Source organism: Carcharhinus amblyrhynchos, chromosome 1 (genome assembly GCF_965287045.1).
Source record: "Carcharhinus amblyrhynchos chromosome 1, sCarAmb.v2.hapA, whole genome shotgun sequence".
Taxonomy (NCBI): domain Eukaryota; kingdom Metazoa; phylum Chordata; class Chondrichthyes; order Carcharhiniformes; family Carcharhinidae; genus Carcharhinus; species Carcharhinus amblyrhynchos.
The window spans coordinates 137,299,045-137,319,276 of record NC_137324.1 but is presented as its reverse complement, the minus strand read 5'-3'; the positions used below and the strand labels follow the sequence as shown (position 1 = coordinate 137,319,276).

Here is a 20,232-nt window from a genome sequence, read left to right as displayed (position 1 = left end):
GGTGCTTTAAGGCAGCAGCGCTAACCTGGACGCCTGGCACTGTGAGACAGCAGTGTTAACCCGGGTGCCTGGCGCTTTAAGGCAGCAGTGCTAACCTGGGTGCCTGGCACTTTAAGGCAGCAGTGCTAACCACTGTGCCATCCATTTTGGCCCATTGGCTCCATGTTAACTCTGTAGAACAATCCAGTCAATGCCATTCCTCTGATTAATCCCTATAGCCCTGAAACTTAATTCCCTTAGTTACTCAAGAATTTCCTTTTAAAATAATTTGCCATAACTCTACAGCCTCATCCGCTCCACAATCAGAGCGGGCGAGGAGTGAACAATGGGCATGTCTGTTGAACCCGGATAGGAATTTCCAGTCTCGTTGGAACGAGGTTGTAAAATCCTGTCCATTGGCTCCATTTCCTTGTAGGTCATTATCACTCAGTGTAAAAACATTTTTCCTCACATCTCTCCTGCATCTCTTCTCCAAAACCTTAGATCCGTCTCCCTAAACCTTGTACCATCAGCTCATAGAAACATGTTTGTCTATTTTTTTCTAAACCTGCCATAATCTTGTAGGCCTCTTAGATCTCCATTCAATCTTCTTTGCTTTAAGGACATGTGTTGTGTGTTGACCCACAATGACATTAGGGAGGGAATTCTAGGATTTTGGCCAGCGATTGTGAAAGAATGGAGATATATTTCCAAGTCAGGAGGGTGAGTGGCTTGGAGGGGAACTTGCCGGTGATGGTGTTCCCATATATGTGCTACCCTTGTCCTTCTAAATGGAAGAGGTCATCGGTTTGGAAGATGCTGTCTACGGATCTTTGCTGAATTGCTGCAGTGCATCTTGTAGATAGTTCACACTGCTGCTACTAAGTGTCAGTGGTGGAGGGAGTGGATGTTTCTGGATGTGGTGCCAATCAAGCAGGCTGCTTTGTCCTGGATGCTGTCAAGCTTCTTGAGTGATGTTGGAGCTGCACCCATCCAGGCGAGTGGGGAGTATTCCATAACACACTCCTGACTTGTGCCTTGATGATGGTAGATAGACATTGGTGGGTCAGGAGGTGAGTTACTCGCCGCAGTATTTCTGGTCTCTGACCTGCTCTTGTAGCCACTGTGTTTATGTGGTGAATCTAGTTGAGTTTCTGGTCAATAGTAACCCCAAGGCTATTGATGGGAAAGAGATTTCAGTCAATCAAATATAAGTGGGAAAACCCAAGTGATAATATATGACTTGATGACTCAATGAATCAGGGAATCTGTGAAGCAGTTTTCATCACAAGCTGCATTTTGAAAATGGCCTGGACATTGTACACAAAGTGGAAGTAATAGAGCCCTGGGGACAGAATAGTCAAGATTAACATGAAGTAGGACTAAAAATCTAAGGCCAAATGAGTAAGATTTATAACCGCAATGGGAAAAATCCAAAGAAATGTGGGACAAATTGATACAAATCAATTGGAGGGCAATATTTATCAACACTTCAGTAGAATACAGATTGAACATTTTTAAAGAATAATGCTGGGTTTGCAAGACAAGCGCATAAGCAAGAACAGCAAGCTCAGAAAGTGGCCCAAACACATGAAAATTGAAATGAGCAAAATTACACCTAAAAACTCAGGTAGAGAGAAAGGAGAAGGAACTTACTTGGATGAATATAAGATCATACTAAAACAAGTTACTAAAGTGAATAAGGGGCTTAAGAGACAGTAATGCTTCAGTAAGAAAACATATCATTAAAAGTTTATTTCAGTATGATAACATAGAAAATAGAAGCAGAAGGAGGCCATTCAGTCCTTCCAGCTTGCTCTGCCATTCACTATGATATATAATGGCTAATCATCCAACTCAATAACCTAATCCCTCCTTCTTCCCATATCCTTTGATCCCCTTTGCTTCAGGAGCTATATCTAACTGCTTCTTGAAAACATACACTGTTTTCAAATCAATGTCAGCCTTGTCAGCCATTCAAAAAAAATGACACATTTATTCCTTTTTGTTTTCTGTCTGTCAACTAGTTTTCTATCCAAGTCAAAAAACTATCCCCAATTCCAGATTGATCTAATCTCTTATATGGGACTTTGTTGAAAGCCTTCTGAAAGTCCAAATAAACTACATCCAATGCCCTTCTCCACCAACTCTACAAAGAACAAAGAACAGCACAGCACAGGAAACAGGCCCTTCGGCCCTACAAGCCCACGCCGCCCATTTTAACACTCAGTGGGTGGCTTATTCAAGTCTTTCTTCTACCTATGACTTTTGTCTACCTCTAGTGGACTCCACAATAAAGGGGTGCAAGTTTAGGGAATTATATGTGCACCAGATTAAGGGAGATCCAATTTAGGGACAAGTTAGTGACACCAACCAGCCTAAAAGCACGTTTTTGGGGTGTGAGAGGAAACCGGAGCACCTGGACAAAACCCACACAAGCACAGAGAGAATGTGCAAACTCCCACAGACATTGACCCAAGCTGGAGATCCGACCCGGGGCCATGTAACTGCACAGCAAACAGTGATAGTCGCTGAGCTGTCATGTTGCCCATCAATTGGCCCAGTTTAAGCGTACACTAATACACGTGAAGCACTAGGCAACTCTCAAAGCAACATCCAAGAGCAGCCCTTGCACGACCCACCGCGTGTATGCCCCTTGTTGGCCAACAAGGCAGACCAAATCGTCTGTGGATGTAAAAAGGAGACATCAATAAACATACAACAGCCTGTACAGACATTAATGGAAGATCCCCAATAGCTCCAACGTAAGAGATAGGTGAGCCTTAAAATTTGTTGGACAGCCAATAGGAATCTATTAATTCCCAGGAACGTTCTGAGGCTCTTGATCTTCAACCTTGATCTTGGACACCACACAACCCTACCACAGCAACCTCTGCAAGATGTGTCGGATCATCGACACGGATGCCATCATCTCATGTGAGAACACCAGGTACACTTGCAACTCGGCCAACGTTGTCTGCCTGATATGCTGCAGGAAAGGATGTCCTGAGGCGTGGTACATTGGGGAGACCATGCAGTCACTACAACAATGGATGAATGAACACCACTCGACAATCACTCGGCAAGAGTCTTCAGTTTCTGCTGGGACGTTTCAGTGATAATAGGCATTCAGCCTCTGATCTTCAGGTAAGCATTCTCCAAGGTGGCTTTCACGACACATGACAGCACAGAGTCGCTGAGCAGAGACTGATAGCCAAGTTCCACAAACATGAGGACAGCCTCAACCAGGATCTTGGGTTCATGTCACACTATCTGTAACCCCCATGACTTGCCTGTGCTTGTAAGATCTCACTAACTGTCCTGGCTGGAAACAGTACACATCTCTTTAACCTGTGGTTAACCCTCTCTCCACGCACATTGTCTGTATCTTTAAGACTTGATTACCTGTAAAGACTCGCATTCCAACCATTATTTTGTAAATTGAGTTTTTGTCTTTATATGCACTGCTTGTGAACAGAATTCCCACTTACCTGATGAAGGAGCAACACTCCATAAACTAGTGGCTTCTGCTACCAAATAAACTTGTTGAACTTTAACCTGGTGTTGTGAGACTTCTTACTGTCTTGAAACTAAGTCATGAGAAATGCCAGACAATTGCATGCATTAGAATCTGCCATCAGCATAACTGATTTATTGGCAGTACAGCAGAGAATTGCCTGGCTTGAGTCACCCTGAGGAAGAGTCCTCCCTTTGGTAGAAGGCATGTAAGGACTGGGGCAGCTGGGGACCTGCTAGCCTCTGTATAATTTGTCATTAATAATAAATATCCTGTGTTTCCTGATGAAGTCTGTAACGTACATCGTTACATTGGTGATGAGGATAAAATAGATCATTGATGACAGAACCTGTGGCCCGATACCTGTGAGTATCCTGTTTTAATTGAAGTCTGAAGGAAAAAGATACTCATCCAAATGCCTGCCTTTGGGTGAATAGACACAGTGAGATGTTGCCATACCCTAAGGGGCAGACGTGGAGTGAACCTCGATTGGCTGGCACAGTTATATGTTTAGAAATATATAGGGAAAATGAAGAGAAAATAACCCTCAGAAATAAGAGTTGTGATTTTGTATTTAAGGAAAAATGGTCAGAAAAATAAAAAGAAAAGAAGATGCAGAGATCAATGAATTTTTCATTACTAAAAAGAAGTGAAGTTTTAAAAGTTTAAAAAAAGGTTCAAACGAAGAGTAGCAGGTTCCCGCCAAAACTTCAAAAGTGCAGGAAAAGCACACAGAGAACTGGTATCTGCTCAGAGTTTAAAACTAGATGACAGTCTTAAAAAGGTAATGTATTTAAAATGCTAATATATTTAAAGTGGTAATATATTTAATGCAGCAACTACAAGAAAAAACAAACTGTAATGGGAAGAAAAATTGGAGAAGACCCCAGATAGGGGGAAACTCTCAAAAAAAGGTCCTTGGGCAACACAAGACCTCAGGGGAGGCAATAGAAGATCCCATAAGGAGGGCACTGAAAGACTTCAGAAGGAAGGCAATTACAAAATACCCCAGAAGAAGGGCAATAAAAGAAAATAAATGACAAAATGAATGAGAATGAGAGAATTGCAGAATGGAAACAAGCCAAAACTTGTCTCCTGACCAACAGTGAAGCCAAAAAGGGTTTAGTTTAAGACAAGTAAAAATGAGGATTTCATTTGTGAAATGTGCATGTCCATGTAGGAGCTTTTCCGAGACCTATATATTAAGTGGGCTTTCATGTGAGAGATTTCTCTTTATTAATTACAGCTCAGCAAATACAAAGAACTCATGGAGACAGTAATACTGGTTGAAGACGTACTTTATTGTTGCCCAGGCGTGGGCCACGTGTGTAAGATTTAGGGCAGCCCAAATTATTCTAAATTGCGTTGTTATCAGTCGTACAATTATACTTGTTTCAAAAATCATTTGCCTGCCTCTTTTGCTCATCCTAGCCCAAGCGAACCTATCATTTTAGCATGAATTATTTACCTAAGCCAATAACATCCTACTCTGGCAGCATGAGAATTCATTGGTCTATAGAATCTGAAAGTTCTTGCCACTGTCTCATGGCAATCCCTAATCGGAAAAAAATTGAATTATTCTATTCATTCTACTGTCTGGGAAGCTTGTCCTTTCTAAAGCCATGATGTGGAGATGCTGGCGTTGGACTGGGGTAAATATAGTAAGAAATCTCACAACACTGGGTTAAAGTCCAACAGGTTTATTTGGTAGCATAAGCCACTAGCTTTCGAAGTGCTGCTCCTTGACTCACCTGATGAAGGAGCAGTGCTTCAAAAGCTAGTGGCTTGTACTACCAGATAAACCTGTTGGGCTTTAACCTGGTGTTGTGAGATTTCTTACTTTCTAAAGTCCACATTTAAAAGGGAGTTCTCGACACTTGTATTGTTTTCAAGGAATGTGGTTCTTCTCACTCAGCTATATCTCATCATGCTTAGAGCAGTGTGTAATTGGGAAGATACAAGCTTTAATACAGAATATAATATTTTTCAAAAATGCATGGTTAAATTCTCTAATAGTGGTTAAATGTGTTTCTATGTAAAAACAGTACCTTTGTAAATCCAGATATTTTGTACTTTTACGATACTATATTCACTCTAAATTAATCTATTCTGACCTATCAGCCTTTTTAGTCCCAGATTATCCGAAACCTCCTTTAACAGTCCAGTAAGACCACGATGGAGTCAGCTTGGAAGAAACACATAAAGTTAAGACTTCAAAAAAAACTAAGAGCTATTGAAGATAAAGGGGAATCAGCAAAACAAAATGTTACAACAACAAGATGAAATGACTCACAGCAAGCTTAGGGAATAAAGAAGTTGCAAACAAAAAAAATTACAAAATGAAGTTAAGGAGAAATTAATGAAATAATGTGGAATAAACTGAACTCCATGAAGAGCAATCAGAAAATAAGAATAAATCCAGCAAAGAATCAAATCAGGAGAATAAGAGTTTGAAGAGGGTAAGTTTGGCAATGAGAAATTAACTGAAGAGGTAAAAATATTGAAATTGACAGCAGAATAAAGACAGAGAAAGAAACTAAGATTACATGCCAGAATAAGATTGTTGAAATGGTCACACTAATAGAAAAAAACAAGAATCAGTATCATAAAATGGTTATTGAAAAAAAGCAGAATTGAAATGCTGGAAAGAGAAGAAACTTTATCACTTGACCTAAATTCCAGAAACAGAGGATTATGGTCATTCCTTCACATGTGACAGACCAAGATTGTGAAAGAACTGTCAAGACAAAAGACTTAGTTGTATTTTTATTATATGTAATTTCATGCATTATAGTGTAAGGTAGTCAGCAGAGGAAGAGTTAATATGGGACTGGAGAGTGGCACTGCCCACAGAGCAAAGTATGTAGTCACATGGTCAGAGAATATTCTAGGACACAATTCAGGAAGCAGCAAGTCTGTATGAAAGAGTACCATGCAAGAAGCCTACCAATAAAGGTATTTATGTTTAAAAACATACAATCCTCAAGATCTCATCAAACAGCCATCACCATTTCAATTATAAAATTCCCATATTGAATACATAATATGACACGGTGCCATAATATGAAGCTTTGGCAAGGGATCAAATTAGATCTCTGGAATTATTGTCTCTGTAACAGGACTCCTGTCATACCCAGTAATCATGGAGGGACGGATTGTTTGTAAACATGTGGATCACTGGAGGGGTAGAGAGATGCTCCAGCAGTCAGTGTTACCATTGAAAAATGTTTTCAAACCTATAAGCATCAAACTACCTGATCGACTTGTTATAGACATAACTGATGTCTCCATGGAAGCAAGTACTAATGAACTGGCTGCGCCAGAAGAAATACCCATTATTTCCAGTTCCCATTAACATCAATCCTGTGGAAGCATCTCAGACTGCAGAATTACACCTCACTACAAGAAACAGAAAAACCCCTCAAAGACTCAAGTTACAATTGTCCAACTTGTGTGTATAAAGTTTAGTTAGGGTTTAGGACTGAGTAACTGAGTTATTGGAGATTGTATAAAGGAATTAAAGGGGGAGGGATGTGGTGGTTGTGGTGATTGTCCCTTTAAGGGTAACACAGCAGAAGAGAGTCACCTGGCCTAAGGGACAAATGGGCCTGAGAGTGGGTAACCATCCCAGGGTAATTAATTTACTCTAGGCAAAAGGCATGTCAAAGACATGTAAGGACTGAGCTGCTAGCTTTGTTTCTACTTATTAATAAATATCCTTTGTGTTTCCTGACAACATCTGTGAGTGTCAATCATTATAATGAGGGGTTTAAAGAAACCTAGGGGTCCCAGCAGACATGTGACCAACCAATACATAGAGAACAGTACGTTGAACTGTAGCATATGTCAAGAAAATTGTGATCAAACTGTGCAGCTCTCTAGTGAGACCACCAGCTTGAGTACTGTTTACTAGTTCTGCTCAACAGTTACTCCAACAAAAGAAACAATACAGTCAAGAGCCATGAGGTTAATCCATAGTGTTGGGATCTTGTGTTATGAGGAAATACTGGAGAGACTTGGAGTTTTCAGCATTGTGATGGTACCATGCTATTGATATATTTCATGTTTCTGGAGAATGTTTAAACTCAGCTTTATTTTGCAGGTAATCAGTGCATCTAGAAAACATTCAGCTGAGATGCTGGGAAACCAGGATAATTACTCATTTTAGCCATGCAGTGTTTACTAGAATAGAGCCTATGAACTTTTGTTTACAATAAAAAGATCCCCTGGGGTTTTTGATTAAATGAATGGAATGTGGGTTTTTGATTCAGCTGATTGACAGAGTCATATGATAATGTGGTTAATAGGAGGAACTAGGTTTGTAGCAGAGGTACAGTTTTCAGTTTCTGGTTAGGGTTCTTTAAAGGAAGAAGTTTTCACCCTGCTCTGAAAATCAAAACCTTTCTGAAAGCTTCAAGGCTATTGTCACAGTTTATAGCAAGTATGTCTGGGTTTGCTAACTGTATTTAAAGTGACATTTAGGTCTAAGAGGAATGTTGCTTACTTGGAACTGAAGTTGTGATAAAGTTGTTTCCTTTAATTTTTTTGACTATTGTTCAACTGTTAAGAGTTAAACTGCCTCATTTTGTTAGAGCTATGTTTAAACTTCGTTGTGAAAAAAGCTTGTTTTGATAAAATATCCCTAATTTCTCATTAGAATTACTCCTGGAGCGAAGCATCCATTTGACATTAATGCCAAACTAGGAGAATTGTGGTGTCTAGTCTGCCTTCGTACTATATCTTGGGATTCATGTCCAAGACCTTAATAGCATGGAAAGGGAGCACAGTACAAGATGACTTTTTCGTAAAAGGAAATTTGAACTACTTCAAAATAATCAATAGAAATAGGACAAGAGAAAACTGGACAAAACTAATAAAATGTAACTTACAGGAGGTTCTTCAGACTGAGAGTGATAAGCACTTGGAACAGATTTCTGGATGGAGCAATGGAGGTGTAAACCCCGAAATAATTTGAGAAATAACAAGAAACGATAATGAATGGCTTATAGGAATACTGTAGATGGATGAATCATCCTTAAGTATCTTGTGATCCAATTAGCTGTGTTGATAATAGCTTCACACTGATTGCAAGTGCTCAATAAAGGAGCAATGATGAAATGCAAATTATTTTACAACACTGTATTGTGATTCCGTCTCTCACAGAGACTATAAATCTTGTTCCATTATGCTAATGGTAAAGATATGAGAAAGTGCACTATTCTGCTGTGAATGGGCTGTTTGGTCATGGGGCAATTTATGTTTTTATTTACAGCATATCAATTAATCACATCCGGTATTTTGATACCTCCGCAGTTTATATCAGCTTTGAACTCATGGAGTCTCATTAACAAGTCTTTAAAAAATCAATTCTGAAGAACTATGAGTAACATTACCAGACTATTGTTCTCAATTTCAGTTGATTTTAATTTGAAAAGTGTACATTGATAATGGCACCAGCCATTGTTTTTGAAGGTTAATTGAAATTACAGGAGTAAAATTGACTGCCAATGCTGAAGCAATGTAAGATCAATAACTGTGTGCCAACAAATGTTCATTCAATTTACTCATACATTCCAATTAAATACCACAACTCAGCATTTAATTATAAATGTTCCAAAATTAAATGACCAGGATAGCAGATGATAATTATTTATTTAAAACTGATTTTGATGGCAAGATGCCTTCTTTATAATCCACCAAACAAAAGTAAATAAATTAACATCTGGAGAAACTGTTGCTGTTAGTAATTTCTTTGCAACAGGCTGATGTTAAGAATTTCAAAAGTAAAAACTAGTCATGATGACCACACTGAGAGTTGAGGGACATGCCTAGGCATTGACCCCCTGACAATGCCCACTGTCACTAGCAAGGAATACTGGCAAGATGCATTCCATTGAAGCAGATTCCCCTTCTTTATGTGGGGTGTATTCCTGCTATCTATGGAGGGGTGGGTGACTGGCAGATCCCATTCTGCCTATAGGCATGAACAAAGAACAAAGAACAAAATCAGCCCGGGAAACAGGCCCTTCGGCCCAACAAGCCCGCGCCGCCATCTCAACACCACCAGTCCCCCTCTCCCCCCACGACCCCTGTCTAATGTTTTATGGCCATCCAGATTGAGGGAAACTCATTTAGGGACAATTTATTACTGTCAATCAGCCTAACAGCACATCTTTGGGGTGTGGGAGGAAACCGGAGCACCCGGAGAAAACCCATGCAAGCACTGGGAGAATGCACAAACTCCCACAGACACTGGCCCAAATCCATGTGTCTGCACAGCAATCAGTGATAGTCACTGAGCTGTTGTCTTGCCCAGTATCTTGTCCAGTTTAGGCACACACTAACGACATGAAGCACTAGGCCAATCTCGAACAACCAAGAGCAGCCCCAGTACGACCCATCGTGTGTATGCCCCTCGTTGGACACGAGGTGGACCGACTTAAAACCTGTGAATGGAAAGAGAAGAACATTATTATCATACCATACCTATTTACATTACCAGGGACACCCCAATGCTAATAACCCTTATTTAAAACAATCTCCTATATCCACCCATCTCCAACCCAGTCATGTGCCTGTCTAAGTTACTCTTAAATGACTCTAGCGTGTTTGCCTCCACCACCTTACTTGGCACAGCATTCCATACCCCCACTACCCTCTGTGTGAAAAACCTCCCTCTAATATCTGTGTTGTACCTCTCCCCCCTCACCTTAAGTCCATGGCCCCTTGTCCTACGTGTCTCTATCATAGGAAATAGCTTACCTCTGTTTACTCTATCTATACCCTTCATAATCTTATATACCTCTATTACATCCCCCCTCAGTCGGCGTCTTTCAAGGGAAAAGAGCCCCAATTTATTCAATCTTTCCTCATACCCTAGTCCTTCCATACCAGGCAACATCCTGGTAAACCTCCTCTGCACTCTCTCCAGAGTCTCCACGTCCTTCCGGTAGTAAGGCGACCAGAACTGGACGCAGTACTCTAAATGCGGCCTAACCAACGTTCTATACAACTGCAACATTAGACTCCAGCTCTTATATTCTATACCCCTTCCTATAAAGGCTAACACACCATAGGCTTTCTTCACCACACTCTCCACTTGCACTGCCACCTTCAAAGGCTTGTACACTTGCACCCCCAGGTCTCGCTGCGATTCTATACTCCTTACGGGCTTACCCTTTACCATATAACTCCCCCCTACATTATTCCGGCCAAAATGCATCACCTCACATTTATCTGGATTAAACTCCACTTGCCATGTATCTGCCCAATCAACCAGCCTATCAACATCCCGCTGTATTGCCAGACACTGCTCCTCACTGCCCGCCAATCCAGCCATCTTGGTGTCATCAGCAAATTTGCTGATCACACCACCTACTCCCTCTTCCAAATCATTTATATACACTGCAAAGAGAAGAGGTCCCAGTACTGAGCCCTGCGGCACCCCACTAGTGACAGACCTCCAGCTAGAAAAAGACCCCTCCACTACTACTCTCTGACTCCTGTTTGCAAGCCAGTTCTCTACCCATCTAGATACCTGGCCACATATCCCATGAGCTTTAATCTTCTGTACCAACCTACCATGAGGGACTTTGTCGAATGCCTTACTGAAATCCATATAGATGACATCAACGGCTCGTCCTTCGTCGACCGTTTTTGTTACCTCCTCAAAGAATTCTACCAGATTTGTAAGGCAAGACTTCCCCTTGACAAAGCCATGCTGCGTATCCTTAATCAAATCGCAATGCTCTAAGTGCACATACATCTTATCCCTAAGAATCCTCTCCATCAACTTACCTACCACTGACGTTAAGCTCACCGGCCTATAGTTACCCGGGCTATCCCTCCTACCCTTTTTAAACAACGGTACCACGTTCGCTATCCTCCAGCCCTCTGGGACCTCACCTGTATCCAAAGAAGAGACAAAGATTTGCTTCAGAGGCCCAGCAATCTCATCCCTCGCCTCTCTAAGCAGCCTAAGATAAATGCAATCGGGCCCCGGAGATTTATCAGTTTTAATGCCATCTAATAGCCCTAACACTTCTTCCCTCGTAATCAATAGATCTTTCAATTGGTCTACCGCTCCCTCAATGACCGTACTAGACATCAAGCCCCTCTCCTTCGTGAATACCGACGCAAAGTATTCATTCATTCATTCAGTATTCATTCATGCTCCCCTTACTCGCCGGAGAGGGGGGCCCCAATGTCCGTGGGTGGAGAGGATGTCCGTGAGGGTGTGGGGCCCTTTAGTTAAACTTTGTGATCAGTGCACCCTTTAAAAATGGCACCACAATCTCAGATTCCTGGTGTTGTTGTCTTATTTAGACCCTGGCCCTCCCGTTGGCTGTGTGATCCTCTCCAGCACTGCAAAATTGCAGAGTGCTGTTCAATCAGGTGAGAAAGGGTGTCTGTGAAGCCAACGAGTTTCACACAGCTTTTCTCACCTGATGCAACTGATGCAAGTTTGGGATGATTCCGCCCAGAGTTCATGTTTCGAGTCAACATTATCACAATTGTGAGGACAAGCTGGGTGTACCAGAGGATATTTTACTGTCTGTAATTGTATAGGTTTGTACTTCAGAAGCAGCAGCACTTATAGAAGGTGACCAGTAAATAATAGTTCAGTGATTATAAACGTATGCATTATGATATAACTTCCATTGTGATTACTTCAGTTATGCCAGAAAAAACTGTCGCTTCATCCTCACCCATGATATAATGATAATTACCTGTAATATATCGTTTAATTAATCTTTTGAACCTAATGGTTTTAAATATTCATTTGGTCATAGAGAACTTGCTGAAAAAAGAGACATACTATTGAAACTTGGCCTTGCACTCATCATGACAGCGATGCAAAATAAACCAACGTTCAAGAGATCAACAGTTTATTCTGCGTGAGAAAAGAGCGCTGATTGTTCAGCAAGTGGATTAATGATTTTATATTTTATAAATTATTTTTTCAACCCACTGAACACTCCCTGGTGTTATTAAAGATATGAATGACCTGAATTACTGAAACACTCTGGATTAATGTTTCTATTTGTAATCATTGAAACATAGGAACAGGGTCAGCAATTTAGTTCACCTCTGCCATTCAGTGAGGTCTTGGCTGATCTGCAACCTAACTCTACATCCCTCAATACCTATGGACAGCAAATATCTATCATTACATTTTTAAATTAACAACTGATCTAGTATTAACTGCCATTTTTAAATCATACCCCTTAGTTCTAGACTACCAAATTTTTGTGGAAATATTTACTCTTAACCCTGCTCTATCTCTTAATTATTTTTTAAAAATTCAATCAAATCGCTGCTTCACCTTCCAAATTCCCAAGATATACAACCATAGCTTGTGTAATTTCTCCTTGTAGCTTACCCTTGAAATCCAGGTATCATTTCAATAAATCAATATTCACCATTCTTCAATGTGAATATATCCTTCCTCAGTTGTGCTGCCCCGAACTGCTTTTGGTACCCTAGGTTTAGTCTAGGCTTTGTATAGCTAAAGCATGACTTCCACCATCTTGTATTCTAGTCTTCCGGATATAAAGACCAGCATTCCATTAGCTTTTGTGATTATTCATGTGCCTGTTCACGAGATCTTAATTTAGACCCGAGATAAAAGCAAAATACTGCGGATGCTGGAATCTGAAACACAAATAGAAAATGCTGAAACATCTTGTAGCCAAACAGGCCATCTAAAATGGCGTTTTGTAAAGCACTCTGGGATAACTGGGCAAGAAACTAAACCGACAGGCTGCAGTTTAAAGACAGAGACAAACAGGCTGCAACCCTGATGAGTGAATACACAGGATATGGGCCATCTCCAGGATGAAAGAGACTTCCTGGTCACACTGGGTTGTGTGCCAGACGTAAAGGCACTGTGAATCCTTATTTAGGAGGAAGGTATGTGACCTATGTGCCTACAACACATACAGGCATGGCCGCCAGGGACACACCCAGAGATCGGTGTGGTAGCACCCGATTGGACTCTTATCGATCAGGGTGATCAAGTCCTGATCGATTGATTGGCAATGGCCAAAAAAAGGGCGTGAAACCAAACGGGGCATAAAGGATGCTGCACAACCAGGAATTTCTCTCTCTCTCTGATCCCACGATCAAGCTACAACAATGGTGACCATCGCCAGCAAGAGGAGAGCCACCACACCCAAGAAGGAAGAAAGAGAGACTACAGCCAGTATGCCAGACCAGAGCAAAGGACCAAACTACACAGACAACTACCAAGACCAGCACACAGATAAAGGCCAGTATCTGTTTGGGTATTTGTCAGTCACACAAAGTTAAGGTCTTGTACTGTACTTGAATTCTAGCATTTCTGTAAGATAACTTATTGTTGGTCAGGTGGGTGATTATTGATTGTGTGGGTTTAAATAAATATTGTTTGTACTAATAAGACGTCTACACAAAGTTATTTGTCCATCGTATAAGGGTTAAAACAGGCTGATTTTTACAACAATCTCAACAGGTCTGTCAACATCTATGCAGAGAGAATAGAGCTAACAATTTGAGACTATTCTAGATTTGAATCGCTGCCTCTATTCGCTCTTCACAGATGCTGTTGGACCTGCTGAAATTTTCCAGCATTTCCTGTTTTTGTTGTTAATTTACTCAACTATTTCTAGCTTTTCTCCATTCAGTAAATATCCTTTCAGGTCTAAATTTGATGATCTCACATTTTAATCTATTTGCTCCAGTTTTACCCATTCACCTAATCTATTGATCTCGCTTTGATTTTTACACATCGATCTATATTTTCAACTCAGTTTATCTTTGTGTTATCGGCAAATTTGTATTTGTGGCTTTTTTCCTATAATCTAAGTTGTTAATGAATACAGTGGACCATTGAAGTCCTAACACAGATCATAGCAATCATCATCATAGAAATCATAGTAACCCTACAGTACTGAAAGAGGCCCTTTGGCCCATCGAGTCTGCAACGACCACAATCCCACCCAGGCCCTACCCCTATATCCCTACACATTTCACCCAATAATCCCACTAACCTACGCATCTCAGGACACTAAGGGGCAATTTAAGCAAGGCCAATTAACATAACCCGCACAGCTTTGGATTGTGGGAGGAAACCAGAGCACCCGGAGGGAACCCACACAGATACAAGGAGAATGTACAACCTCAACACAGACAGTGACCCAAGCCAGGAATCGAACCCAGGTCCCTGGAGCTGTGAAGCAGCAGTGCTAACTACTGTGCTACCATGCCGCCCTTGATCCTTGAGGAACACCACTCGTCACATTCTGCCCATTATCCTTACTCTCTTGTCTCCTCCATTTATGGTCTATAAACAAACATTAACTCATCTCCCTGCATGCTGCTGAGCTTTCTAATAATCTCAAACTAGTTTACTGCCTGACATCAACAATCATTGTTTAACCAAATAGGTTTGTAAGAAGTAACTAAAAACAGCGAACATAAGATTTTTAAATCTAATGATTATTAGTAATATTTTTTCCCCAAAAAGTCTTTGGAAGCCATAACTTCAGTTCCTTACAGCATCACGGTTTATGCTAAGGTACAAGGTTCATGTTTGATTTTGTTTGTACCATGTGTGCCAGGGCTGGATCACTCACTCTGGATGAATTTGTTTATCATAGATATATGGTTTGGGGGTCAGCTCCCCCACACATGCACTTTTAGTGAGATGGAAACAAGGACCTTTAACTTGCACATATCATGGATTACTGGCGAGTGTTTTCAGTAGTCGTTCCACTGCCATGAATTCTGAAAATGAAAAATAACATTTAAGTAAGACTTAAGGAAATGTGAAATCGTCCATTACATTAACCTAAGATTTGTTTAGTAAGACATGAAATCCAAAGAGTATCATTCAAAATATCGATCTTTGAATCTTCTGCTTAAATTATCACATCTTACCAATTTGATTGAATTTTTCGAGGAGTTTACTGGGTGCGTAGATGAGGACAGTGCAGTTGATGTCGTTCACATGGACTTCAGTAAGGTTTTTGACAAGGTCCCACATGGGAGGCAGATGAAGAAGATAACAGCAAGATCAAGGGCAATTTTGCAAATTGGATCCAAAATTAGTTTAGTGGTAGGGGGCAGAGGGTGATGGTTGACACTATTTTTGTGACTGGAAGCCTATATCCAGTAGTCATAAAGTCATAGAGTCATAGAATCATACAGTGCAGAAAAAGTCCTTGCACTGACAATATCTACCACTAAAGGCACGCTAATCCCATATTTCTTGAATAATATATTATGATGTTCTGCAGGGATTGGTGCTGGGTCCCTTGTTGTTTGTGGACATGAAAATAGGAGGTATGTTAAGTAGGTTCACAGATGACACAAGAATTGGTGGTATGGTAAATAATGAGGAGCAAAGCCTTAAATTGCAGGATAATACTGATGGGCTGGGAAGATGGGCAGATAGTGACAATTGGAATTTAGCCCTGAGAAGTGTGAGGTCATGCATTTTGGGAGGACTAGCAAGGCAAGGGAATATACAATGAATGGTCAGACTCCAGGGGATTGGGGATAGCTTGGTGTGCTTGTCCATAGATCTCTGAAGACAGCAGGACAGGTAGATAAGATGGTTAAGAAGGCATATAGGTACTTGCCTTTATTAACTAAGACACTGAATGTAGGATCAGGGAGATTATGATGGAGCTGTATAAAACACTGATTAGGCAACAGCTGGAGTACTATGTGCAAGTTCTGGTTGTTACATTATTGGAAGGAAGTGATTGCACTAGAGAAAGTGCAGAGGAGAGCCACCAGGATGTTGCCTGGGCTAGAGTGTTTCAGCTATTAAGAGAGACAGGATAAATTGAGGTTGTTTTCCTTGGAGCATAGAGATTGAGGGGGCACCTGATTGTGTATGAAATTAAGGGGGGACACAAATAGGGTAGATAGGGAGGAACCTTTCTCCTTAGTAGAGGAGTCGATAACCAGGGAGCATAGATGGGGGTGGGGGTTGGGGGCACAAGGTGGTAGAGTCATAGTCATAGAGGTTTACAGCATGGAAACAGGCCCTTTGGCCCAACTTGTCCATGCAGCCCTTTTTTTTAAACCCCAGAGCTAGTCCCAATTGCCTGCATTTGGCCTATATCCCTCTATATCCAGGGGGTGGGGGTGGGGGTGGTGATGGAGTGGGGGGGAGTGGAGTGGGGGAGAGGGGGTAGGTAGGGGCATGGAGTGATGGGTAGATTGGGGGGGGGTGACAGCATGTTCAAGGATTTTGGAGAGGATGTGAAGGTTAGCACTTGGATGGTAGTTTGCAAGGGCAGAGGGTGTAAAGAGTGCATCTTTGAGGAAGAGAAGGACAAGAGATGTTTTGAATGAATGGGGGTCAGCATCTGAAGAAAGAGAACTTTTTAACAATGTTAACTAACCAAGGAAAGATTGGGTGGTCAGCAGTTTGGTGGTACTGGGTTTTAGAGAAGAGCAGCAGGTCTCACGGACAAGATGAACTTAGAGAAAGCAGGAGGGGAGGGAGGAGTGAAACTAGGGAATATACAAACTCAGGGCAAGAGCACGGGCAAACCTAAGACCTTGGCTTGGTGGACTTGGGGAAAGGAGGGAAGCTGTGGGGCTGCTGAATAGAAAATTTTAATCTTTGTGACAAAAAAATCCATAAAGTATGCATATTTGATGTTGGAGCCAATGGTGAAGGGAACAAAAGAAAAGGCCTTAAGAAAATAGTTTGGAATGAAGAAGAGAAGCCCGAGGTTATCTTTGCATTCCAACGTAATCCTTGGATAGTCAACTGGTTCACCATTGCCCATTTTACATACAAGGAAAATGTCATTACACAAGACAAAGCCCATTGACTCCTCCTCTTTCTGTAGCAACAGGGACACACTTTTTAACAGATGAACTGCAACCAGGTTTCTGATAATAAGTGATTCTGGGTAGGAATGTAAATGGGAGAGATTAATGGCAAGGCAGCAGATCTGTCCTATAATTATTTTTTACTCAGTTTTGGTCTGTCAATGTGACATGAATCAGGCAGTGCCACAAGAAGCCTTCACAATAATGCTCTTTAAAAGTAAAGATCTTCCTTATTATTATTATCACTCTTGTAAGCAGAAATATATTGAAATTGTTAAAATTCCTAACTTTATTGGTTATCTAGTCAAAAATTGCACTAATTCAAATATTTCATGTGTGCATGATTGAAAATCAGTTCTTGCGTGCATCAGGAAAGCTGATGTGGCGTGTACCTCCTCCACCCCTTTCCCCCTCCTCTGTGTCCAGGGAGAGTCCCAAGGTCAACTCCTTCCACCAAGCCCAAGCACTCCCTAACCCCAGGTCGTCATAGAAACCCTACAGCGCAGAAAGAGACTATCTGGCCCATTGAGTCTGCACCAACCACAATCCCACCCAGGCCCCAGCCCCACATCCCTACATATTTTACCCGCTAATCACTCTAACCTATGCATCTCAGGACACTAAGGGGCAATTTTAGCATGGCTAATCAACTTAATCTGCATATCTTTGGACTGTGGGAGGAAACCGGAGCATCTGAAGGAAACCCACGCAGACACAAGGAGAATATGCAAACTCTACACAGACTGTGGCCCAAGCTGGGAATCGAACCTAGGTCGCTGGAGCTGTGAAGCAGCAGTGCTAACCACTGTGCTACCGTGCCGCCCACCCTATGAAGGAGCTTCCCTCCTCGGCGTGGCAGCAACAGAGGGGCCCATGAGCATAGCATTTACCTTTTTCAACACAAACATAGAAAATGCTGGAAAATCTCAGCAGGAAAATTGACAGCATCTGTGGAGACAGAGTAGAGCTAATGTTTTGAGTCTGGATGTTTGGAGCATCTGCTTTCAAACACGGGTAATTATATTAAAATGAATATTGATGTATAGTGATTGGGGCCGGCGGAGTGGGCCGGGAGACTCGCAGCGGGGTTTAATGCTCGGTAAGAATCTCGTTTTGGCCCTCTCATTCAATTGAACGGCCCTCACGAATCCCACCTGGGGCTAGTGGCCCCAAAGAATCGTCCCCAAGCCAGGATGGTGTGTCAAGAACATAAGAAGTAAGAGTAAGAGGAGATCATATAGCCCCTCAAGCCTGCTCCACCATTCAATAGGATCATGACTGATCTTCAGCCTTCACTCCAATTTTCTACAAACTCCCTGTATCTATTGATTTCCTGAGTGATCAAAACTCACATTCTTATACATATTTGACGATGGAGCACCTACAACCCTCCACAAAATTCCAGAGACTCTCAACCCATTGATTAAATAAATTTCCCCTCACCTCAGTCCTAAATGATCTCTTTTTCCTGAGACTGTGCTCCTGTGTTCCCTCACCTGGAGAAATACCCTTTCAGTTTCTACCCTCTCAAGACCCTTCAGAATCTTATGTTTCAATTAGGTCACTTTTCATTTTCTAAACGCCACTGAATATCGTTCTCTTGAAGGGGAGCTTGCAGAGACCTGGACAGCAACTTTCATGTTGGACAATTTTAAAGAACATAAGAACTAGGAGCAGGAGTAGGCCATCTGGCCCCTCTGCCATGCAATAAGATCAAAGAACAAAGAACAACCCAGCACGGGAAACAGGCCCTTCGGCCCAACAAGCCCACGCCGCCGCATCACCCTACACCTATTCTACCCTGCGTGTCTACGAATAGAACCCCTGACTTAGCCAGGTTCAGGGGAGAATAGTGTCAATTTGGTAAAACCAATCAGCCTAAGAGCACATCTTTGGGGTGTGGGAGGAAACCGGAGCGCCCGGAGGAAACCCACGCATCCGCAGGGAGAATGCACAAACTCCCACAGACACAGGCCCAAATCCATGTATCTGCACAGCTAGCAGTGCTAGTCACCGAGATCATGGCTGATCTTTTTGTGGACTCAGCTCTAATTACCCCACCCACTCACCATAACCCTTAATTCCTTTACTGTTCAAAAATTTATCTATCCTAGCCTTAAAAATATTCAATGAGGTAGTCGCAATTCCTTCACTGGGCAGGGAATTCCACAGGTTCACAACTTTTGGGTGAAGAAGTTTCTCCGCAACTCAGTCCTAAATCTGCTGACCCTTATCTTGAGGCTACGGTTCCTTGTTGTAGTATCACCCGCTAGTGGAAACAATCTCTCTGCTTCTATCTTATTTGTTCCCTTCAAAATCGATTGGAAAAGCTATAGTTCATGCACATTAGAGGGGTCAGTTTTTGTCCAATGTGTGCGGGAAGGTTTCCTGACACAGTATGTAGATAGGCCAACAAGAGGTGAAGCTACGTTGAATTTGGTGCTGGGTAATGAACCAGACCAGGTGTTAGACTTGGAGGTAGGTGAGCACTTTGGTGATAGTGACCACAATTTGGTTACGTTTACCTTAGTGATGGAAAGGGATAGGTATATACCAGAGGGCAGAAGTTATAGCTAGGGGAAAGGTAATTATGAGGCTATTAGGCGAGATTTAGGATACATAGGTTGGAGTAGGAAACTGCAGGGACTGGGAACAACTGAAATGTGGAGCTTATTCAAGGAGCAGCTACTGTGAGTCCTTGATAAATATGTACCCGTCAGGCAGGGAGGAAGTGGTCGAGCGAGGGAACCGTGGTGTACTAAAGAAGTTGAATCTCTGGTGAAGAGGAAGAAGGAGGCTTATGTAAAAATGAGACACGAAGGCTTAGTTAGGGCACTGGAGAGTTACAAATTAGCCAGGAAGAAGCTAAAGAGAGTGTTAAGAAGAGCTAGAAGAGGACA

The 20,232-nt window shown here is 41.8% G+C and overlaps 1 protein-coding gene across 1 annotated transcript in view; it reads right to left on the bottom strand.

Moving 5' to 3' along the window:
• Nucleotides 1-13,984: 13,984 nt before the first annotated feature.
• LOC145350333 (uncharacterized) overlaps nucleotides 13,985-20,232 on the bottom strand; it is a 56,889-nt gene continuing 50,641 nt past the window's right edge. The window contains exon 7 of the mRNA XM_080199559.1: nucleotides 13,985-15,262. Within this exon, the coding sequence (XP_080055685.1) occupies nucleotides 15,213-15,262 (50 nt within the window). The 3' untranslated portion in view covers nucleotides 13,985-15,212. The remainder of the gene's footprint in view (nucleotides 15,263-20,232) is intronic.